We start from the raw sequence: 19,635 nt of genomic DNA on the forward strand, positions 1-19,635 counted from the left end.
ATATAAGAAATAGGAGCAGGAATAGGCCACTTGGCCCCTCAAGCCTGCTCCGCCATTCAATAGGATCATGGCTGATCTCGGGCTCAAAGCCACTTCCCTGCCTTCTCCCCATAACCCTTCACTCCCTTATCTTGCAAAAATCTGTCTTTCTCCACCTTAAATGTATTTAATGACCCAGCCTCCACAGCTCTCTGGGGCAGAGAATTCCACAGATTTACGACCCTCTGAGAGAAGAAATTCCTCCTCATCTCAGTTCTAAAAGGGCGACCCTTTATTCTGAGACTGTGCCCCCGAGTTCTAGATTTCCCCACGAGGGGAAACATCCCCTCTGCATCTACCTTGTCGAGCCCCCTCAGTATTTTATATGTTTCAATAAGATCCCCTCTGATTCTTCTAAATTTCAATGAGTATAGGCCCAGCCTGCTCAGCCTCTCCTCATAAGTCAACCCCTTCATCTCTGGAATTAACCTAGTGAATCATCTCTGAACTGCCTCCAATGCAGTTCAGAGACCAAATAAGGAGACCAAAAGTGTACGCAGTACTCCAGGTGTGGTCTCACCAATACCCTGTACAGTTGTAGCAGGACTTCCCTACTTTTATACTCCAACCCCCTTGAAATAAAGGCCAACATTCCATTTGCCCTTTTGATTACTTGCTGTACCTACATGCTAACTTTTTGTGTTTCATTCACAAGGACCCCCAGGTCCCTCTGAACTGTAGCGTTTTGCAATCTCCATTTAAATAATAATTTGCTTTTTTGTTTTTCCTGCCAAAGTGTATAACCTCGCACTTTCCCACATTATACTCCATCTGCCAAATGTTTGCTCACTTACTTAGCCTGTCTATATCCCTTTGCAGATTCTTTGAGTCCTCTGCACAACTTGCTTTCCCACCCATCCTTGTATCATCCACAAAGTTGGCTACATTACACTCGGTCCCTTCATCCAAGTCATTAATGCAGATTGTAAATAGTTTAGGCCCCAGCACCGATCCTTGTAGCACCCCACTAGTTACCGTTTGCCAACCGGAAAATGACCCATTTATCCCGACTCTCTGCTTTCTGTTAGTTAGCCAATTCTCTATCCATGCTAATATGTTACCCCCAATTCCATGAGCTCTTATCTTAAGCAGTAACCTTTTATGTGGCACATTATCAAATGCCTTCTGGAAATCCAAATACACCACATCCACTGGCTCACCTTCGTCCACCCTGCTTGTTACATCCTCAAAGAACTCCAGCAAATTTGTTAAACATGATTCCCCTTTCATAAAACCATGCTGACTCTGCTTGACTGCATTATGCTTTTCCAAATGCCCTGCTACTGCTTCCTTAATGAAGGACTCCAGCATTTTCCCAACAACAGATGATAGGCTAACTGATCTATAGTTTCCTGCTTTCTGTCTCTTTTCTTAAATAGGGGTGTTACATTTGCGGTTTTCCAATCCGCTGGGACCTCTTCAGAGTCCAGGGAATTTTGGTACATTGCAACCAATGCATCCACTATCTCTGCAGCCACTTCTTTTAAGACTCTGGGATACAGGCCATCCGGTCTAGGGGACTTGTCGTCTTTTAGTCCCATTATTTTACCAAGTACTTTTTCCTCAGTGATAGTGATTGTCTTTAGTTTCCCCCTCCCTGTGGCCCCTTGATTTTCCATTATTGGGATGTTGTTCGTGTCTTCTACTGTGAAGACAGGTACAAAGTATTTGTTCAGAGTGTCTGCCATTTCCCCGTTGCCCATTATTAGTTCCCTTGTCTCATCCTCTAAGGGACCAACATTTACTTTAGCTACTCTCTTCCTTTTTATATACCCATAGAAGCTTTAACTATCTGTTTTAATATTTCTTGCCAGTTTACTCTCATAATTCATCTTCTCTCTCTTTATTATTTTTTTAGTCATCCTTTGCTGGTTTTTAAAAATTTCCCAATCCTCTGGTCTCCCACTAATCTTGGCAACATTGTACGCCTTCGTTTTCAATTTGATACCATCCTTTACTTCCTTAGTTAGCCACAGATGGTGGTCCCTTCTCTTAAAATCTTTCTTTCTCGCTGGAATATATTTTTGTTGAGAGTTAAGAAATATCTCCTTAAATGTCTGCCACTGCATTTCAACTGTCTTACCCATTAATTTATTTTTCCAATCCACTTTAGCCAGTTCTGCCCTCATGCCATTGCAATTGCCTTTGTTTAAGATCAGGACGTTGGTTTGAGATACAACTTCCTCACCCTCCAACTGAATTTGAAATTCAACCATGCTATCATCACTCTTTCCGAGAGGACCCTTTACTAGGAGATCATTTATTAATTCTGTCTCATTACCCAGTACCAGATCCAGGATAACCTGATCCCTGGTTGGTTCCATTACATGCTGTTCTAGGAAACCATCCCGGATGCACTCCATACACTTCTCAAGGCTACCATGGCCAATTTGATTTGTCCAATCAATATGGATTTAAAACCATCCATGATTATTACTGTACCTTTTTTACAAGCCTCCATTATTTGTTGATTTATACTCTGTCCAACAGTATTGCTACTGTTCGGGGCCTGTAGACTACATCCACCAGAGACTTTTTCCCCATATTATTTTTATCTCCACCCAAACCGATTCCACATCTTTGATCTTCTGAGCCAATATCACTTCTCACCACTGCACTGATCACATCCTTTACCAACAAAGCCACCCCACCTCTTTCCTTTCTGTCTAACTTTCCAAATTGTCAAATATCCTGGAATATTCAGTTCCCAGCCCAGGTCACCTTACAACCACGTCTCTGTAATTGCAATCAGATCATACCCATTTGTATCTATTTGTGCTGTCAACTCATCTATCTTGCTACGAATGCTGTGTGCATTCAGATATAGAGCTTTTAACTTGGTCTTTTTATCATTTCTCCTTGTTTTGGCACCATTTTCTGTTGCACTCTTATTTTTAAACATTCTGGCCTAGAAATTCAGTGGGCCTTGCGCCCACTTAGCGCCTAAAGAGGTCTTTTGCGCCGGCGGGGTGGTAGCGCTGAAATTGACTGCAGCGGTATTGGCGGCGGTAGCCATTAGCGCTGCGCCGGGACCGATGACGTCATCGGTGTGCGCGGTGGCCTGTAACGCCCCGAAACTGCGCCGATCCCCATATTTATTTGCGCCTGCCTCCTCCGAAGCGGGCGCAAACAGCGAACAGAAAACGGGGCCGTCCTGCTGCCATAGTGGGGCGCTTTAAAGCTGAAGGTGCGGCCGGCCGCCTTTTCGGCGGCCGCCTGCCCGCACCTCCTTCCCCGGCCTCCTCCACCCCCCCCCCCGCGGCATTGCCGGCTGGTTTCCGTGGAGCCCGGCACTTCTCCGTTGTGCCGGGCTCTTTTGCCGGCACTCGCGATCGGGGCTCCGGCCGTTGCAGGCACCTCCCCCTTAAGAGAAGGAGGAGGCCTGCAGTACCGCAGCCTGCCGCACCGCATCGGGTGGCGCTGCGGCAACTAGCGCGCCGATATTCAGTTGCAGCGCCCCAAACGGAGGCGGGCACACCCTGGTATAGCGCCCGCTTCCGAATTGGGGCGCAGAAGACGAATATACGGCGTGCGCTAATGCCTCCCCGCCCAGCGCTAACTTTTGGGCGCGAGCGAGCTGCCCGCGCCGAAGTGAATTTCTAGGCCTCTGTCCCTTCCTGTCACACTCTGGTTATTATTTCCCCTATCTCTATCCTGCTCTATTGCTTTCTCATTTCTCATTGACTTTTTAAATTCCCGCTCACCTGGACCCTCCCCCGCACTATTTAGTTTAAAGCGATCTCTACAGCCCTAGTTATTCGATTCACCAGGACTCTAGCCCCAGCATGGTTCAAGTGAAGCCCGTCCAAACGGAACAGCTCCCTCTTATCCCAGTACTGGTGCCGGTGCCCCACAATCGAAACCCATTTCTCTCAGAATAGAACATGATTTACTGTGATCAGATTGAGGACTGAACCATGTTCATTCCAGCAGTTCTGGTTTGTTTCTGCTGATCTTAATAACCCCTGTATCTGTGCTGGAGATTAATATTCTCTATAAATAGTGAATAAATCAGCTTTGTTTCAAACACACAGTGTGTCAAATATTTGATTTCTCCATGATAAGAGAAGACGAATTGATGTTCTGTTACCGACTGTTTAATTTTTGGGCCTTTTCTTACTCTAGATTATTTCCGTTCTCAACTAGTTCGCCTTCTACCACATCAAACCCCAAGCTTGCCCTGTTTGACTACACGACTTGTGGGTGTCATAGACTGAACTGTACTGTTTCACTTACACTCATCTGCCATCAGCTGGTCCAGGCAGTGGGCGGTCGAGGGGGTCGTTCGGCTCAACTGCCTGCCTCTCTTCCACGGCCACGTTCACGCCCGGTGGCCCTGGAGATGTAGCACGCGGTGTCCGCTGGCACGCTCGAGGCCTTCCGCGACTGGTGGGTACCGCAGGGACTGGAGTACATCATCACCACTGGTAATGGAATTTTAATTTAATTTATTATGTTTCCTTTAATGTTTTAAGTTAAGTTACAGTTTATTTATTAGCACAAAAGAGTACACTCATCTGCAATTCTTTATAGGATAGGATTTGAAATCTGTTATTATTTGTATAATTTAACTCTTTGTGGATTCGATTTAGTAAAACTCCTCCACACGTACTGCACGTGATAACATTTGAAAGGTTCTGATCTTTGTAATAGTAATTTCTGAGCATGATGGTCTCGTTGATTTAATCTCTTGTTACTAACATACCTTGCACTATTTCTTTCATCGAGATAATTATTTCAAACACTTCCTTTATCAGGCCTTTAGCTGCTCCATTGATCCCTGTCAATGATCCTTTGTTAGTGGTTGGGGTTATTGGTTATTGGTTAGGATTGGGGTTAGTGGTTGGGGCTCGTGGTTATTGGTTAGGATTGGGGTCAGTGGTTGGGACGAGTGGTTATTGGTTAGGATTGGGGTTAGTGGTTGGGGCTCGTGGTTATTGGTTAGGATTGGGGTCAGTGGTTGGGACTAGTGGTTATTGGTTAGGATTGGGGTTACTGGTTGGGGCTAGTGGTTATTGGTTAGGATTGGGGTCAGTGGTTGGGGTTAGTGGTTATTGGTTAGGATTGGGGTCAGTGGTTGGGGTTAGTGGTTATTGGTTAGGATTGGGGTCAGTGGTTGGGGCTTGTGGTTATTGGTTAGGATTGGGGTTAGTGGTTGGTGCTAGTGGTTATTGGTTAGGATTGGGGTCAGTGGTTGGGGCTTGTGGTTATTGGTTAGGATTGGGGTTAGTGGTTGGTGCTAGTGGTTATTGGTTAGGATTGGGGTTAGTGGTTGGGGCCAGTGGTTATTGGTTAGGTTTGGGGTTAGTGGTTGGGACTAGTGCTTATTGGTTAGGATTGGGGTTAGTGGTTGGGACTCGTGGTTATTGGTTAGGATTGGGGTCAGTGGTTGGGGCTAGTGGTTATTGTTTAGGATTGGGGTTAGTGGTTGGGGCCAGTGGTTATTGGTTAGGATTGGGGTTAGTGGTTGGGGTTAGTGGTTATTGGTTAGGATTGGGGTTAGTGGTTGGGGCTCGTGGTTATTGGTTAGGATTGGGGTTAGTGGTTGGGGTTAGTGGTTATTGGTTAGGATTGGGGTTAGTGGTTGGGGCTAGTGGTTATTGGTTAGGATTGGGGTTAGTGGTTGGGGCTAGTGGTTATTGGTTAGGATTGGGGTTAGTGGTTGGGGCTTGTGGTTATTGGTTAGGATTGGGGTTAGTGGTTGGGACTCGTGGTTATTGGTTAGGATTGGGGTTAGTGGTTGGGGCTAGTGGTTATTGGTTAGGATTGGGGTTAGTGGTTGGAGCTCGTGGTTATTGGTTAGGATTGGGGTTAGTGGTTGGGGCTAGTGGTTATTGGTTAGGATTGGGGTTAGTGGTTGGGGCTGGTGGTTATTGGTTAGGATTGGGGTTAGTGGTTATTGGTTAGGATTGGGGTTAGTGGTTGGGGCTAGTGGTTATTGGTTAGGATTGGGGTTAGTGGTTGGGGCTAGTGGTTATTGGTTAGGATTGGCGTTAGTGGTTGGGGCTCGTGGTTATTGGTTAGGATTGGGGTTAGTGGTTGGGGCTAGTGTTTATTGGTTAGGATTGGGGTTAGTGGTTGGGGTCAGTGGTTATTGGTTAGGATTGGGGTTAGCAGTTGGGGCGAGTGGTTATTGGTTAGGATTGGGGTTAATGGTTGGGGCTAGTGGTTATTGGTTAGGATTGGGGTTAGTGATTAGGGTTAGAAACCATTATTAACAACACCAGTGTCACTGGACACATCTTTCTTCATTTCATGTTTTTTAACCTCACGCAGACGAGACAGAATAAAGCCTCATGAATTGTTCATTCAAGGAACATTCTTTCTGGCTGGAACCTGATACTTTCCCTTCTTTCACATCTCTTCATTTCTCACAGAAAAAGACATCAGGGACATTAGACTTTGGGATTTGGGGACAAGAACAGGCGGATCCAGGTGTTGGCCTGGTTACATCCAATCATCAGCCTGCCTGAAAAGGGCTTCTGAAAATAACGTGTCACCATCTGATCCCACCGTCATATCTTCATCCAATACCCGCCTTTCGCCCTCATTACAGCAGTTTTCACCACCATGACCATTCTCCACACTGAGGCTCTCTGATTCCCATTTATAGTCTCAGTGTAAGTGAACCCTGGATTTGGTGTCTCGGTGTAAGTGGTCCCCGGATTTGATGTCCAGATAATTTTCCAGCCATTTTGAGATGTCCCTTACCCTGACACCAGCAAGGCAACACACCCTTCGGGACTCTCAATCCTGACTGTAAAGACAACTATCTATCCTTCTAATTATAGAATCCCCTATACTACAATGTTTCCACTCTGCTCCTCCACCCCTTGGACAGCCTCCTGTTCCATGGTGCCTTGGGCAACATTCTAGCTGTCCTTCCCAGTCTTTCTCCTTATCCTCACAGGTATTGAGTACTTTGTACCTGTTGGACAGGAGCAGTGTCTGCTGGACTTCCTTCACTACTTCTCCTACATTCCCCTTACCCGGCTGACTGACAGTCACACTCTCCGCTTCCTGCACCTGTGCTTTCTTCTGGTGTGTGACTGTACTGGAGTAAATTATCCAGTAATTCCTGCTCCTCCCTTATATGTCGGAGTGTCTCTAGCTCGGACTCCAGCTCACCGACTCTGAGCTGGAATGTCATGAGGCAGAGACATTTGCTGCAGATGTGGCAGTCTGGGACAGTCTCGTTGTTCACAAACTCCCACATACTACAATCCCCACACACTGCCTGGTCTTTATTAATGAATGAATTCATTCATTTTTTATTATCTGTAGTTTATTTCTTGAACTGTGATTAATTACTTCGCTATTTATCAGTTATGAGCATCTTTAAAAGCAGTTCGAATTTAATCACTTACCTTGTTTTTCTTTGACTTACATTTACTTTCAATAATAAATCCTTACTAAGTCAAGCTTAACACTAACCACTAAAGAGACTAAACACACAAAGGGATATCGATATTCTTACCGATATACTTATGTTAATTTGCTCTGCTGTGTGTTGATTATAACGTCACTTTTTCTGTGTCCTCCGGTGCGATTATTTATTATTTACTGTTGCTCCTGGTTTAAATTACTGAGCACCTCCTTCCCCCTCAGCATCCAATTCCCATTCTCACCAAATTCTCCTTACCACTCTGTTTAGCAAGCCACTCCGTTTAGTTGATTCTCCAGCTCTGTGCCACATAGAAACATAGAAGATAGGAACAGGAGTAGGCCATTCGGCCCCTCGAGCCTACTCCGCCATTCAATGAGATGATGGCTGATCATCTAAACTCAGTACCCTGTCCCTGCCTTCTCCCCATATCCCTTGATCCCTTTAGCCTTAAGAAATATATCTAACTCCTTCTTGAATATATTTAATGAATTGGCCTCTACAACCTTCTGTGGTAGAGAATTCCACAGGTTCACCACTCTCTGGGTGAAGAAATTCCTCCTCATCTCTGTCCTAAATGGCTTACCCCTTATCCTTAGACTTTGACCCCTGGTTCTGGACTCCCCCGCCATTGGGAACATCCTTCCTGCATCTACTCTGTCCAGTCATGTCAGAATTTTATAAGTTTCAATGAGATCCCTTCTCTATCTCCTAAACTCCAGCGAGTATAAGCCCAATCGACCCAATCTCTCCTCATACGTCATTCCTGCCATCTCAGGTATTAGTCTGGTGAATCTTCGCTGCACTCCCTCCATGGCAAGAACATCCTTCCTCAGATAAGGCGACCAAAACTGCATACACCGCTCATCCTCCTCCTATTCCCTATTCCAAAGGTATCTCTGTCCTCAGCTATTCCACTCACTTTTCTGCCACCTTGTTGATGATGAAAAGGGCGGCCGTTGTTACCCAGAATACTCCGCGTGCCAGAATAGGCCCTATCAATGCTGCAGGGGCTGGTGTGTGCAGGCGCGGGGAGGGCCCGGTGCGGGGCGGGTCCTGCGCGTGCGCAGTGCCGCCAGTCGTGTGATGGCGGCGGAAGGCGGAGAGAAGATTCTGCAGTGGGGAGGAGGTGGCGGAGCGCAGGGGAGCAAAAGAACTGGCGGGGAGGCTTTATCAACACCTGGGGTGGGCCTCAGGCCCCGAACAAGAGCCTCTGGGCCGGGCATTTACGGCTGCGGGGCTTTCTCCCGGTGACAGGCCCGGGGTAACGGCCGCCATCTTGAGAGGCTCAGGGGGCAGCAGGGCGCATGCGCGGCCTCCTTGGCCAGGAACCAGGAGGAGAGAATCTTGTCAATTTCTATCCTGGACTCACAGTGATGGCTTTTGTAAACTCCTTTTACAGGCTGTGAGAAGGGCAGCATTTACACACCGCAAGCTCAAACCAAACATCACATCAAGATCTGACAGAGTCACCCCATTCATCAGGACCTGAATATCATCGGCCTTTGAATGTGGAAGGAGAAATGTTTGATCTGTCTGTGTGAAAAGGTTTCAAACATCAGTGTGACTGGAAAAGCACCGAGATACACACACACCCGAGTGAGAGTGTGTCTCTCTAACTGTGGAAAGAGCTTTAACCAGTTACACAGCCTGAAAAAACATCGCACCGTTCACAGCGGGCAGAAAACGTTCACGTGTTGTGTTTGTGGACAAGGCTTTATCTGATCATCCAACCTGGAGAGACACAAGGAACACCCACACCATGGAGAAACCGTGGAAATGTGGGGACTGTGGGAAGGGATTCAATTACCCATCTGAACTGGAAAAACATCGACGCAGTCACACTGGGGAGAGACCATTCACCTGCTCCGTGTGTGGGAAGGGATTCACTCAGTCATCCAGCCTCCAGACACATCAGCGAGTTCACACTGGAGAGAGACCGTTCACCTGCTCCGTGTGTGCGAAGGGATTTGCTCAGTCCTCCCACCTGGTAACACACCAGCGAGTTCACACAAATGAGAGACCGTTCACTTGCCTGATGTGTGGGAAGGGATTCACTTATTCATGCAGCTTTATTGAACATCAACTTGTTCACTCTGATAAGCGACCATTTAAATGTTTTGACTGTGAGAAGAGCTTTAAACGCAAAAAGGACCTGTTGAGACACCAACGCACACACACGGGGGAGAGGCCGTTCACTTGCTCTGTGTGTGGGAAGGGATTCACTTTTTCATCCAGCCTACTGATACACCAGCGAGTTCACACTGGGGAGAGGCCGTTCACCTGCTCCATCTGTGGGAATGTATTCAGTCAGTCATGCAACCTGCTGACACACCAGCGAGTTCACAAGTGACTGCAGGGGTTGGATTCTGCTGTTATTGCTGCTGTTAATCACATCCAGGACTGAACCATGTTCATTCTGACATTTGTGGTTTCCTTCTGCTTATGTTAACAACCCTATAACTGGGCTGCAGTTTAATATTCTGTAAAAATGTAAAATAAATCAGCTTTGTTTCAAACACACTTTGTGTCGAGTCTGTGCTGACTCCATGATAAGAGGAGACTAATTGATGTCCTGTTACTGACTGCTCCATTTTTGGGCCATTTCTCCTTTCTTACTCTGGATTATTTCGGTTCTGATCTAATTGGCCTTCTACCATCCTGGGAGCCCCATGGTACAACGATAATGGAGTTGTTGACTAATCACAGTGATCAATCTCTATCAATGAGTCTACAACAGACCCAGACATGAGGTGAGGAAAACCCCAGTGGTGGAGAGCTTTAGGAGCCATCGGACCAAAGTCACCTCTTCCTCCTGAGCATTCTACACTGACCACACCATGTCTCAAATTACTCACACACTGTGTCCCCAAATCTTATTCTATGAATGAAATCGGTCCAATTTACATTTGAATGAATCAACACTAACTGCTTCCACCATCTCCCTAGGGAGCCTGTCCCAGAGATTGATCACTCACTCACTGAAATATTGTTTCCACAGATTGGATTTGAATTTACCCCCTTCAAGCGCAGGCCGTGTCCTCTGGTTCTACTGTTCTGGACAGGGTGAAATAACTTGCCGTGCTCTACATTATCCAGTCCCTTTAGAATCCTAAAAACAGCAATCCTATCACCTCTCGACCTTCTCTTTCCAGTGTGAACAGGCCCAGTTTACATAACCTGGACATGTTGGCTCGATACTCAGTTAAATTCTGACACAAACCCGTTGATGCTTCTTAAATTGCATTAACCGACACTTCACAGAATCCTAGAATGATACAGCACAGAAGGAGGCCATTCGGCCCATCGTGCCTGTGCGGCTCTGAAAGATCCATCCAATTACAAAATCAAAATACTGCGGATGCTGGAAATCTGAAATAAAGAGAGAAAATGCTGGAAATCCTCAGCAGGTCAGGCAGCGTCTGTGGAGAGAGAAACAGAGTTAACGGTTCAGGTCACTGACCTTCCGTCAGAACCTTTCATCACACATTATAATCTAATGTATTACTCACACTGGTTTAAGCTTATATTGTGGTTAATAACGGCAAACTCTGTTGTTTCTCCTGATCTGATTACAGTTTCCAACCAGTCGATTCAGTGGAATGTCCTATCAGTGTTGCCATGGCGACCTGTCTGCAGTGAAACGTCTGTTTGAGTTTCTAACTCAGACTAAACTTCTCTTTCCCATAATACACATTGTATCAGACACTTTATGTCAATGAATTTTAGCCTTGTTATGTTAATATCTCTAAAACCTACAAGAAAGAAAGACTTGCATTTATATAGCACCTTTCACCACCTCAGGACGTCGCAATGGGCTTCACAGCCAATGAAGTACTATTGAAGTGTAGTCACTGACAGTGCTGTATTGTAGGAAACAAGCGGCTCAGATACACCAACCTTTAAAAGTGGGAGGACAAGTTGATAAAGTAGTTTGAAAAGCACGAGGGATCCTCGGTTTTATAAATAGGGGTGTAGAGTACAAAAGGGCAGAGGTCATGTAAACCTGTACAAATCATTGGTGAGGCTGCAGTTAGAATATTGGGTCAAGTTTTGGGGCATCTTACACCAGGAAGGATGTCAAGGCCATGGAGAGGGTGCAGAGAGATTCACTGAGATGATACAAGGGAAGAGAGCCTTTAGTTATCAGGAGAGATTAGAGAAACATAGAAGATAGGAGCCATTCGGCCCCTCGAGCCTGCTCCGCCATTTAATGCGATCATGGCTGATCATCCAAATTCAGAACCCTGTCCGTGCTTTCTCCCCATATCCCTTGATCCCTTTAGCCTCAAGAAATATATCTAACTCCTTCTTGAATATATTTAATGAATTGGCCTCACCTGCCTTCTGTGGTAGAGAATTCCACATGTTCAGCACTCTCTGGGTGAAGAAATTCCTCCTCATCTCTGTCCTAAATTGCTTACCCCTTATCCTTAGAATGTGACCCCTGGTTCTGGACTCCCCGACCATTGGGAACATCCTTCCTGCATCTAGTCTGTCTAGTCCTGTTCGAATTTTATAACTTTCAGTGAGATCCCCTCTCATTCTTCTAAACTCTATAGAAACTGGGGCTCTTTTCATTCGAACAAAGGGTAATTGGAGATCTGAGGGGGGTGTTCAGAATTTGATCCGGTAAATGAGGAAAAACTATTTCCACCAGTCGGTGAGTCAGGAACTAGAGGGCATCAAATTCAAATCATCACCAAAAGGCTCAGACCCAGGGAGGAACTATCGAGCACACCGTACAAAAATGTTCAGGGCACTCACTGCCCCTCCGGATCTGTGTCCGGGGAGAAACTGATGGGTTTCTCTTATCTTTGGGTTAAATATTCTCATCGAGCTGATGGATGTCAGTGCTGGGGAATGGGGTGTTCTGAACACAGAGTGTCTGCCTGAAGCACTCTCCAGTCAGGTACAGCACGGGTTAGATACAGAGTAAAGCTCCCTCTACACTGTCCCATCAAACACTCCCAGGGCAGGTACAGCACGGGTTAGATACAGAGTAAAGCTCCCTCTACATTGTCCCATCAATCACTCCCAGGGCAGGTACAGCACGGGTTAGATAGAGAGTAAAGCTCCCTCTACACTGTCCCATCACAGACTCCCAGGGCAGGTACAGCACGAGTTAGATACAGAGTAAAGCTCCCTCTACACTGTCCCATCAAACACTCCCAGGGCAGGTACAGCACGAGTTAGATACAGAGTAAAGCTCCCTCTACACTGTCCCATCAAACACTCCCAGGGCAGGTACAGCACGAGTTAGATACAGAGTAAAGCTCCCTCTACACTGTCCCATCAAACACTCCCAGGACAGGTACAGCACGGGTTAGATACAGAGTAAAGCTCCCTCTACACTGTCCCATCAATCACTCCCAGGGCAGGTACAGCACGGGTTAGATACAGAGTAAAGCTCCCTCTACACTGTCCCATCAAACACTCCCAGGGCAAGTACAGCACGAGTTAGATACAGAGTAAAGCTCCCTCTACACTGTCCCATCAAACACTCCCAGGACAGGTACAGCACGGGTTAGATACAGAGTAAAGCTCCCTCTACACTGTCCCATCAAACACTCCCAGGGCAGGTACAGCACGCGTTAGATACAGAGTAAAGCTCCCTCTACACTGTCCCATCAAACACTCCCAGGGCAGGTACAGCACGGGTTAGATACAGAGTAAAGCTTCCTCTACACTGTCCCATCAAACACTCCCAGGGCAGGTACAGCACGGGTTAGATACAGAGTGAAGCTCCCTCTACACTGTCCCATCAAACACTCCCAGGGCAGGTACAGCACAGGTTAGATACAGAGTAAAGCTCCCTCTATACTGTCCCATCAAACACTCCCAGGGCAGGTACAGCACGGGTTAGATACAGAGTAAAGCTCCCTCCACACTGTCCCATCAAACACTCCCAGGGCAGGTGCAGCACGGGTTAGATACAGAGTAAAGCTCCCTCTACACTGTCCCATCAAACACTCCCAGGGCAGATACAGCACGGGTTAGATACAGAGTAAAGCTCCCTCTACACTGTCCCATCAAACACTCCCAGGGCAGGTACAGCACGGGTTAGATAGAGAGTAAAGCTCCCTCTACACTGTCCCATCAAACACTCCTGGGGCAGGTACAGCACGGGTTAGATACAGAGTAAAGCTCCCTCTACACTGTCCCATCAAACACTCCCAGGGCAGGTACAGCACGGGTTAGATACAGAGTAAAGCTTCGTCTACACTGTCCCATCAAACACTCCCAGGGCAGGTACAGCACGGGTTAGATACAGAGTAAAGCTCCCTCTACACTGTCCCATCAAACACTCCCAGGGCAGGTACAGCACGGGTTAGATACAGAGTAAAGCTCCCTCTGCACTGTCCCATCAAACACTCCCAGGGCAGGTGCAGCACGGGTTAGATACAGAGCAAAGCTCCCTCTACACTGTCCCATCAAACACTCCCAGGGCAGGTACAGCACATGTTAGATACAGAGTAAAGCTCCCTCTGCACTGTCCCATCAAACACTCCCAGGGCAGGTACAGCACGGGTTAGATACAGAGTAAAGCTCCCTCTACACTGTCCCATCAAACACTCCCAGGACAGGTACAGCGCGGGTTAGATACAGAGTAAAGCTCCCTCTGCACTCTCCCATCAAACACTCCCAGGGCAGGTACAGCACGCGTTAGATACAGAGTAAAACTCCCTCCACACTGTCCCATCAAACACTCCCAGGGCAGGAACAGCACGGGTTAGATACAGAGTAAAGCTCCGTCTACACTGTCCCATCAAACACTCCCAGGCAGGTACCTGGATATGTTACTGATACCTAGGAGTGTTTGATGGGACAGTGTAGAGGGAGCTTTACTCTGTATCCACCCCATGCTGTACCTCCCCTGGGAGTGTTTGATGGGACAGTGTAGAGAGAGATTTACTCTGTATCTAACCCGTGCAGTACCTGTCCTGGTAGTGTTTGATGGGACAGTGTAGAGGAAGCTTTACTCTGTATCTAACCCATGCTGTACCTGCCCTAGGAGTGTTTGATGGGACAGTGTAGACGGAGCTTTACTCTGTATCTAACCCATGCTGTACCTGCCCTAGGAGTGTTTGATGGGGCAGTGTAGAGAGAGCTTTACTCTGTATCTAACCCGCGCTGTACCTACCCTAGGAGTGTTTGATGGGACAGTGTAGAGGGAGCTTTACTCTGTATCTAACCCGTGGAGTACCTGTCCTGGTAGTGTTTGATGGGACAGTGTAGAGGAAGCTTTACTCTGTATATAACCCATGCTGTACCTGCCCTGGGAGTGTTTGATGGGACAGTGTAGACGGAGCTTTACTCTGTATCTAACCCATGCTGTACCTGCCCTAGGAGTGTTTGATGGGGCAGTGTAGAGAGAGCTTTACTCTGTATCTAACCCGCGCTGTACCTACCCTAGGAGTGTTTGATGGGACAGTGTAGAGGGAGCTTTACTCTGTTTCTAACCCGTGGAGTACCTGTCCTGGTCGTGTTTGATGGGACAGTGTAGAGGAAGCTTTACTCTGTATCTAACCCATGCTGTACCTGTCCTAGGAGTGTTTGATTGAACAGTGTAGAGGAAGCTTTACTCTGTATTCAACCCGTGCTGTACCTGCCCTGGGAACGTTTGATGGGACAGTGTAGAGGGAACTTTACTCTGTATCTAACCCGTGCTGCACCTGCCCTAGGAGTGTTTGATGGGACAGTGTAGAGGGAGCTTTACTCTCTATCTTACCCATGCTGTACCTGCCCTGGGAGTGTTTGATGGGACAGTGTAGAGGGAGCTTTGCTCTGTATCTAACCCGTGCTGTACCTGCCCTGGGAGTGTTTGATGTGACAGTGTAGAGGGAGCTTTACTCTGTATCTAACCCCTGCTGTACCTGCCCTGGGAGTGTTTGATGGGACCGTGTAGAGGGAGCTTTACTCTGTACCTTACCCATGCTGTACCTTTTTTTATTAGTTCGTGGGATGTGGGCGTTGCTGGCAAGGCCAGCATTTATTGCCCATCCCTAATTGTCTTCTTGAACCACTGCAGTCCGTGTGGTGAAGGTGCTCCCACAGTGCTGTTAGGTAGGGAGTTCCAGGATTTTGACCCAGCGACGATGAAGGAACAGCGATATACTTCTAAATCAAGATGGTGTGTGACTTGGAGGGGAACTTGGAGGTGGAATTTGGAGTGTTCCCATGCGCCTGCTGCCCTTGTCCTTCTAGGTGGAAGAGGTCGTGGGTTTGGGAGGTGCTGCCGAAGAAGCCTAGGTGAGTTGCTGCAGTGCATCTTGTAGATGGTACACACTGCAGCCACGGTACGCCAGTGGTGGACGGAGTGAATGCTTAAGGTGGTGGATTGGGTACGAATCAAACAGGCTGCTTTGTCCTGGATGGTGACGAGCTTCTTGAGTGTTGTTGGAGCTGCACTCATCCAGGCAAGTGGAGAGTATTCCTTCACACTCCTTGTGCCTTGTAGATGGTGGAAAGGCTTTGGGGAGTCAGGAGGTGAGACACTCATCACAGAATACCCAGCCTCTGACCTGCTCTTGTTGCCACAGTATTTATGTGGCTGGTCCAGTTATGTTTCTGGTAAATGGTGACCCCCCAGGGTGTTGATGTTGGAGGATTCGGCGATTGTAATGCCGTTGAATGACAAGGGGCAGTGGTTAGACTCTCGCTTGTTGGAGATAGTCATTGCCTGGCACTTGTGTGGCGCGAATGTTACCTGCCACTTATCAACCCAAGCCTGAATGTCGTCCAGGTCTTGTTGCATGCGGGCGTGGACTGCTTCATTATCTGAGGAGTTGTGAATGGCCCTGAACATTGTGCAGTCATCAGCGAACATCCACATTTTTGACCTTATGTTTGAGGGAAGGTCATTGATGAAGCAACTGAAGATGGTTGGGCCTAGGACACTGCCCTGAGGAACTCCAGCAGCGATGTCCTGGGGCTGTGACGATTGACCACCAACCACCACAACCATCTTCCTTTGTGCCAGGTATGACTTCTGCCCTGGGAGTGTTTGATGGGACAGTATAGAGGGAGCTTTACTCTGTATCTAACCCGTGCTGTACCTGCCCTGGGAGTGTTTGATGGGACAGTGTAGAGGGAGCTTTACTCCGTATCTCACCCATGTTGTACCTGCCCTGGGAGTGTTTGATGGGACAGTGTAGAGGGAGCTTTACTCTGTATCTAACCCGTGCTGTACCTGCCCTGGGAGTGTTTGATGAGACAGTGTAGCGGGAGCTTTACTCTGTATCTAACCCGTGCTGTACCTGCCCTGGGAGTGTTTGATGAGACAGTGAAGAGGGAGCTTTACTCTGTATCTAACTCGTGCTGTACCAGGCTAGGAGAAGCACTTTGGCAGGTATGGGGAGCTGCGCCTTGTCCATGAGAGTAACTTTAGGTATCAGACCTGAAATAATCGAGAGTAATGATCGGGCGTCAGCTGTGGCTCAGTGGGTAGCACACTCGCCTCTGAGGCATGAAGGTTGTGGGTTCAAGTCCCACTCCAGGGACTTGAGTACATAAAGTTAGGCTGACGCTCCAATGCAGTGCTGAGGGAGTGCGGCACTGTCGGAGGTGCCGTCTTTTGGATGAGTTGTTGAACTGAGGCCCCATCAGCCCTCAACCAACATCACTAAAACAGATTGCCTCGCCATTATCACATTGCTGTTCATGGCAGCTTGCTGTGCGCAAATTGGCTGCTGCATTTCCTACAACAGTGAATGTTCTTCAAATGTACTTTGATGTTGTTGTACTTCATTGGCTGCAAAGCACTTTGGGACGTCCTGAGGTCGAGTGGGGTGCTACATAAATACAAGTCTTTAATTAACAAAGGAGAAATGGCCCAAAAAAGGAACAGTCGGTAACAGGACAACAATTAGTCTCCTCTTATTGTGAGGTCTCGACACACTGTGGGGTCGATTTTAACTCAGCCGTGAGGTGGGCTTTGAGGTGTGTGGGGGGTTAAAATCGCAAAACCTGGGGGTCGGGACCCCCCCCGCCCCCCCCCCCCCGGCCTGGTTCCCGACCCCGAGCCATTTTAACCCAGGCGTGTCTGATGGTCCCGAATCAGTCCCGCCTCCAACAGGTAGGACTGGTCTTTAAGGCCCTTAATCAGCAATAATTGGCCTTTTTAATCCCATTTCAACAGGCCCTTGCATTTTTAACCCTTTTCCCACGTAAAACGTGCCTGGTGGGGCTCACGCCTGTGAAACCTGGCGTGAGCACTATTGGCTTGCTGACTATTAGCTGCAGGTCAACCATTAAAGAGATTTGATCAGTCATCATTTGCAGGTGGCAGGACTTTGTTGTTTCAGGCCTGGGGCAACTTTTACCAGGCTTAACCACACCTGTGGAAGGTTGGAGCCTCACACACATCTCCAGTGTGACCTCCTGGGAAACCCCGCTCGCCACCTTCACTCAGCGCTTCCTCAACGGAGGCATATACCAGAAGAATGGGAGCCATTTATTTCCTTCCCTTCCGGGCATTAGATGAGCTCGAACAGAAGCCACGGCACCAGCAGAACCAGGAACAACAGCAGCAGCAACAGGAGCGCCAGGCTGCTGCTCACCCACCTGAAGCTGCACAGGCCAGAAGGGGCCAGCGCTTGGAAGTCGCTTGAGAGCACCTTGCTGCATATCAGGGGGCCATGGGGACCCGTATCTGCACTGGCAGTCCTACTCAGAAGGACTTCCATGAAGGTCTGGTTTCTCTGTTCAATAGATGCCCATTGCTCCTCAAGAGATGTCATTCTATTATGAACACACACCATGTTTTCCAAACCCTGGCGACTTATCTCCTCCATGGAGGTTGCCATCCTTTCCATGGTGATGCGTTCATGCGCCAATGACTCCACAAAGGCTCTGCTCATGTTTGCTATGGACTCCTCCATTTGCTCCACACTCGCAGCGACCCTGGAGACAAAACCTGCCAGAGAATCCTGCATCTGTTCCTGGAGTTCCAGCCTCGCTGATCTTATGGATGGACCCAGAGGCAGAGGGTCGACATGCAGCTGAGCCGAGCTGGCAGAGTCCTGCGCCCTCTGACTAGCACTCTCCACTGCTGGCCCTGTCTCCACAATCTGCTGATGCTCACTTGTGAGCTGTGATACACCAGGTGACAACACTACTCACAGAAATCACAGAAATCACAGAAACCCCACAGTGCAGATAGAGGCCATTTCGGCCCATCGAGCCTGCACCGACACATATCCCACCCGATCCCTGTAACCCCTACACCAACACATATCCCACCCTATCCCCGTAACCCCACGTATTTAATCCCCCTAACACTAAGGGTCAATTTATCATAGCCAATCAACCTAACCTGCACATCTTTGGACTGTGGGAGGAAACCGGAGCACCCGGAGGAAACCCACGCAAACACGGGGAGAATGTGCAAACTCCACACAGACAGTCACCCGAGGCCGGATTCGAACCCGGGTCTCTGGCGCTGTGAGACAATAGTGCTAACCACTATGCCACCGTGCTGCCCTACTCTATGTCCCGAAGGTCCCACCGAGGCGTGTCTGCGCTGGTGCTGGGTGCGCTGCATTCTGCTGATGCTGTGCCCTCAGAGATTGCAGCTTCCTCTGAGGAGTCTGGATGCTCAGGCTGTTCCTCCTGGCTAGTGGGGACGGCTGCTTGCGATGGTCCTGTGGGGAAGTAAAGGAAAGAGTCAGAGATGTGATGCCAAAGTTACATGTACATTGCATATTGCAGATGATCAGAAGTCCATCTGTTAAAACTTCAGAATCATTATCAGGGACTCATGCAATGTCAACGAGAGAGATGGAAAACTATTCTGTCACCAGCTTGCTGTGAGGCACCCGTCTGTCCATCCCCCACTTGTGCATCTTCCTCCACTCCTATGATCTCCAGGACCACCTCCTCCCAGGGGGTGAGCTGGGCTACTGAGGGTGGCCCTCCTCCTGTCCTGGCTCGCTCTCTCCTGTTGTGAGCTCTCTTTTCCTGCAAAGAGGGAGACAAGTGGAATTTGAGTGAGAATGAAGGAGTGAGTGTAGAGATTCCATAGCATAGATGGACCGGTACTGGACCTAATTCTGGGGAATGTAGCCGGGCAAGTGGTGGAAGTGTCAGTAGGAGAGCATTTTGGCGACAGTGACCATAATTCGGTGAGATTTAAGGTGGTCATGGAAAAAGACAAAGACGGCCCGGAAATAAGGGTTCTAAATTGGGGGAAGGCCGATTTTAATATGATA

General features: G+C 48.2%; 1 protein-coding gene and 1 pseudogene across 1 annotated transcript in view; one reads left to right on the forward strand and one right to left on the reverse strand.

Annotated features, from left to right (window-relative positions):
* The window catches only part of LOC147118459 (uncharacterized), a 35,336-nt gene extending 25,390 nt beyond the window's left edge, over window positions 1–9,946 (forward strand). The window contains exons 3-4 of the mRNA XM_085984446.1: window positions 4,165–4,466; window positions 8,826–9,946. Of these exons, the coding sequence (XP_085840572.1) occupies window positions 9,186–9,776 (591 nt within the window). The 5' untranslated portion in view covers window positions 4,165–4,466; window positions 8,826–9,185 and the 3' untranslated portion in view covers window positions 9,777–9,946. The remainder of the gene's footprint in view (window positions 1–4,164; window positions 4,467–8,825) is intronic.
* Window positions 1–19,635, reverse strand: part of LOC147118458 (uncharacterized) — a 78,410-nt pseudogene that overhangs the window by 28,795 nt on the left and 29,980 nt on the right.

The sequence above is a fragment of the Somniosus microcephalus genome, chromosome 4 (genome assembly GCF_052327205.1).
Source record: "Somniosus microcephalus isolate GS21.2 chromosome 4, FLI_Smic_1.0, whole genome shotgun sequence".
Taxonomy (NCBI): Eukaryota; Metazoa; Chordata; class Chondrichthyes; order Squaliformes; family Somniosidae; genus Somniosus; species Somniosus microcephalus.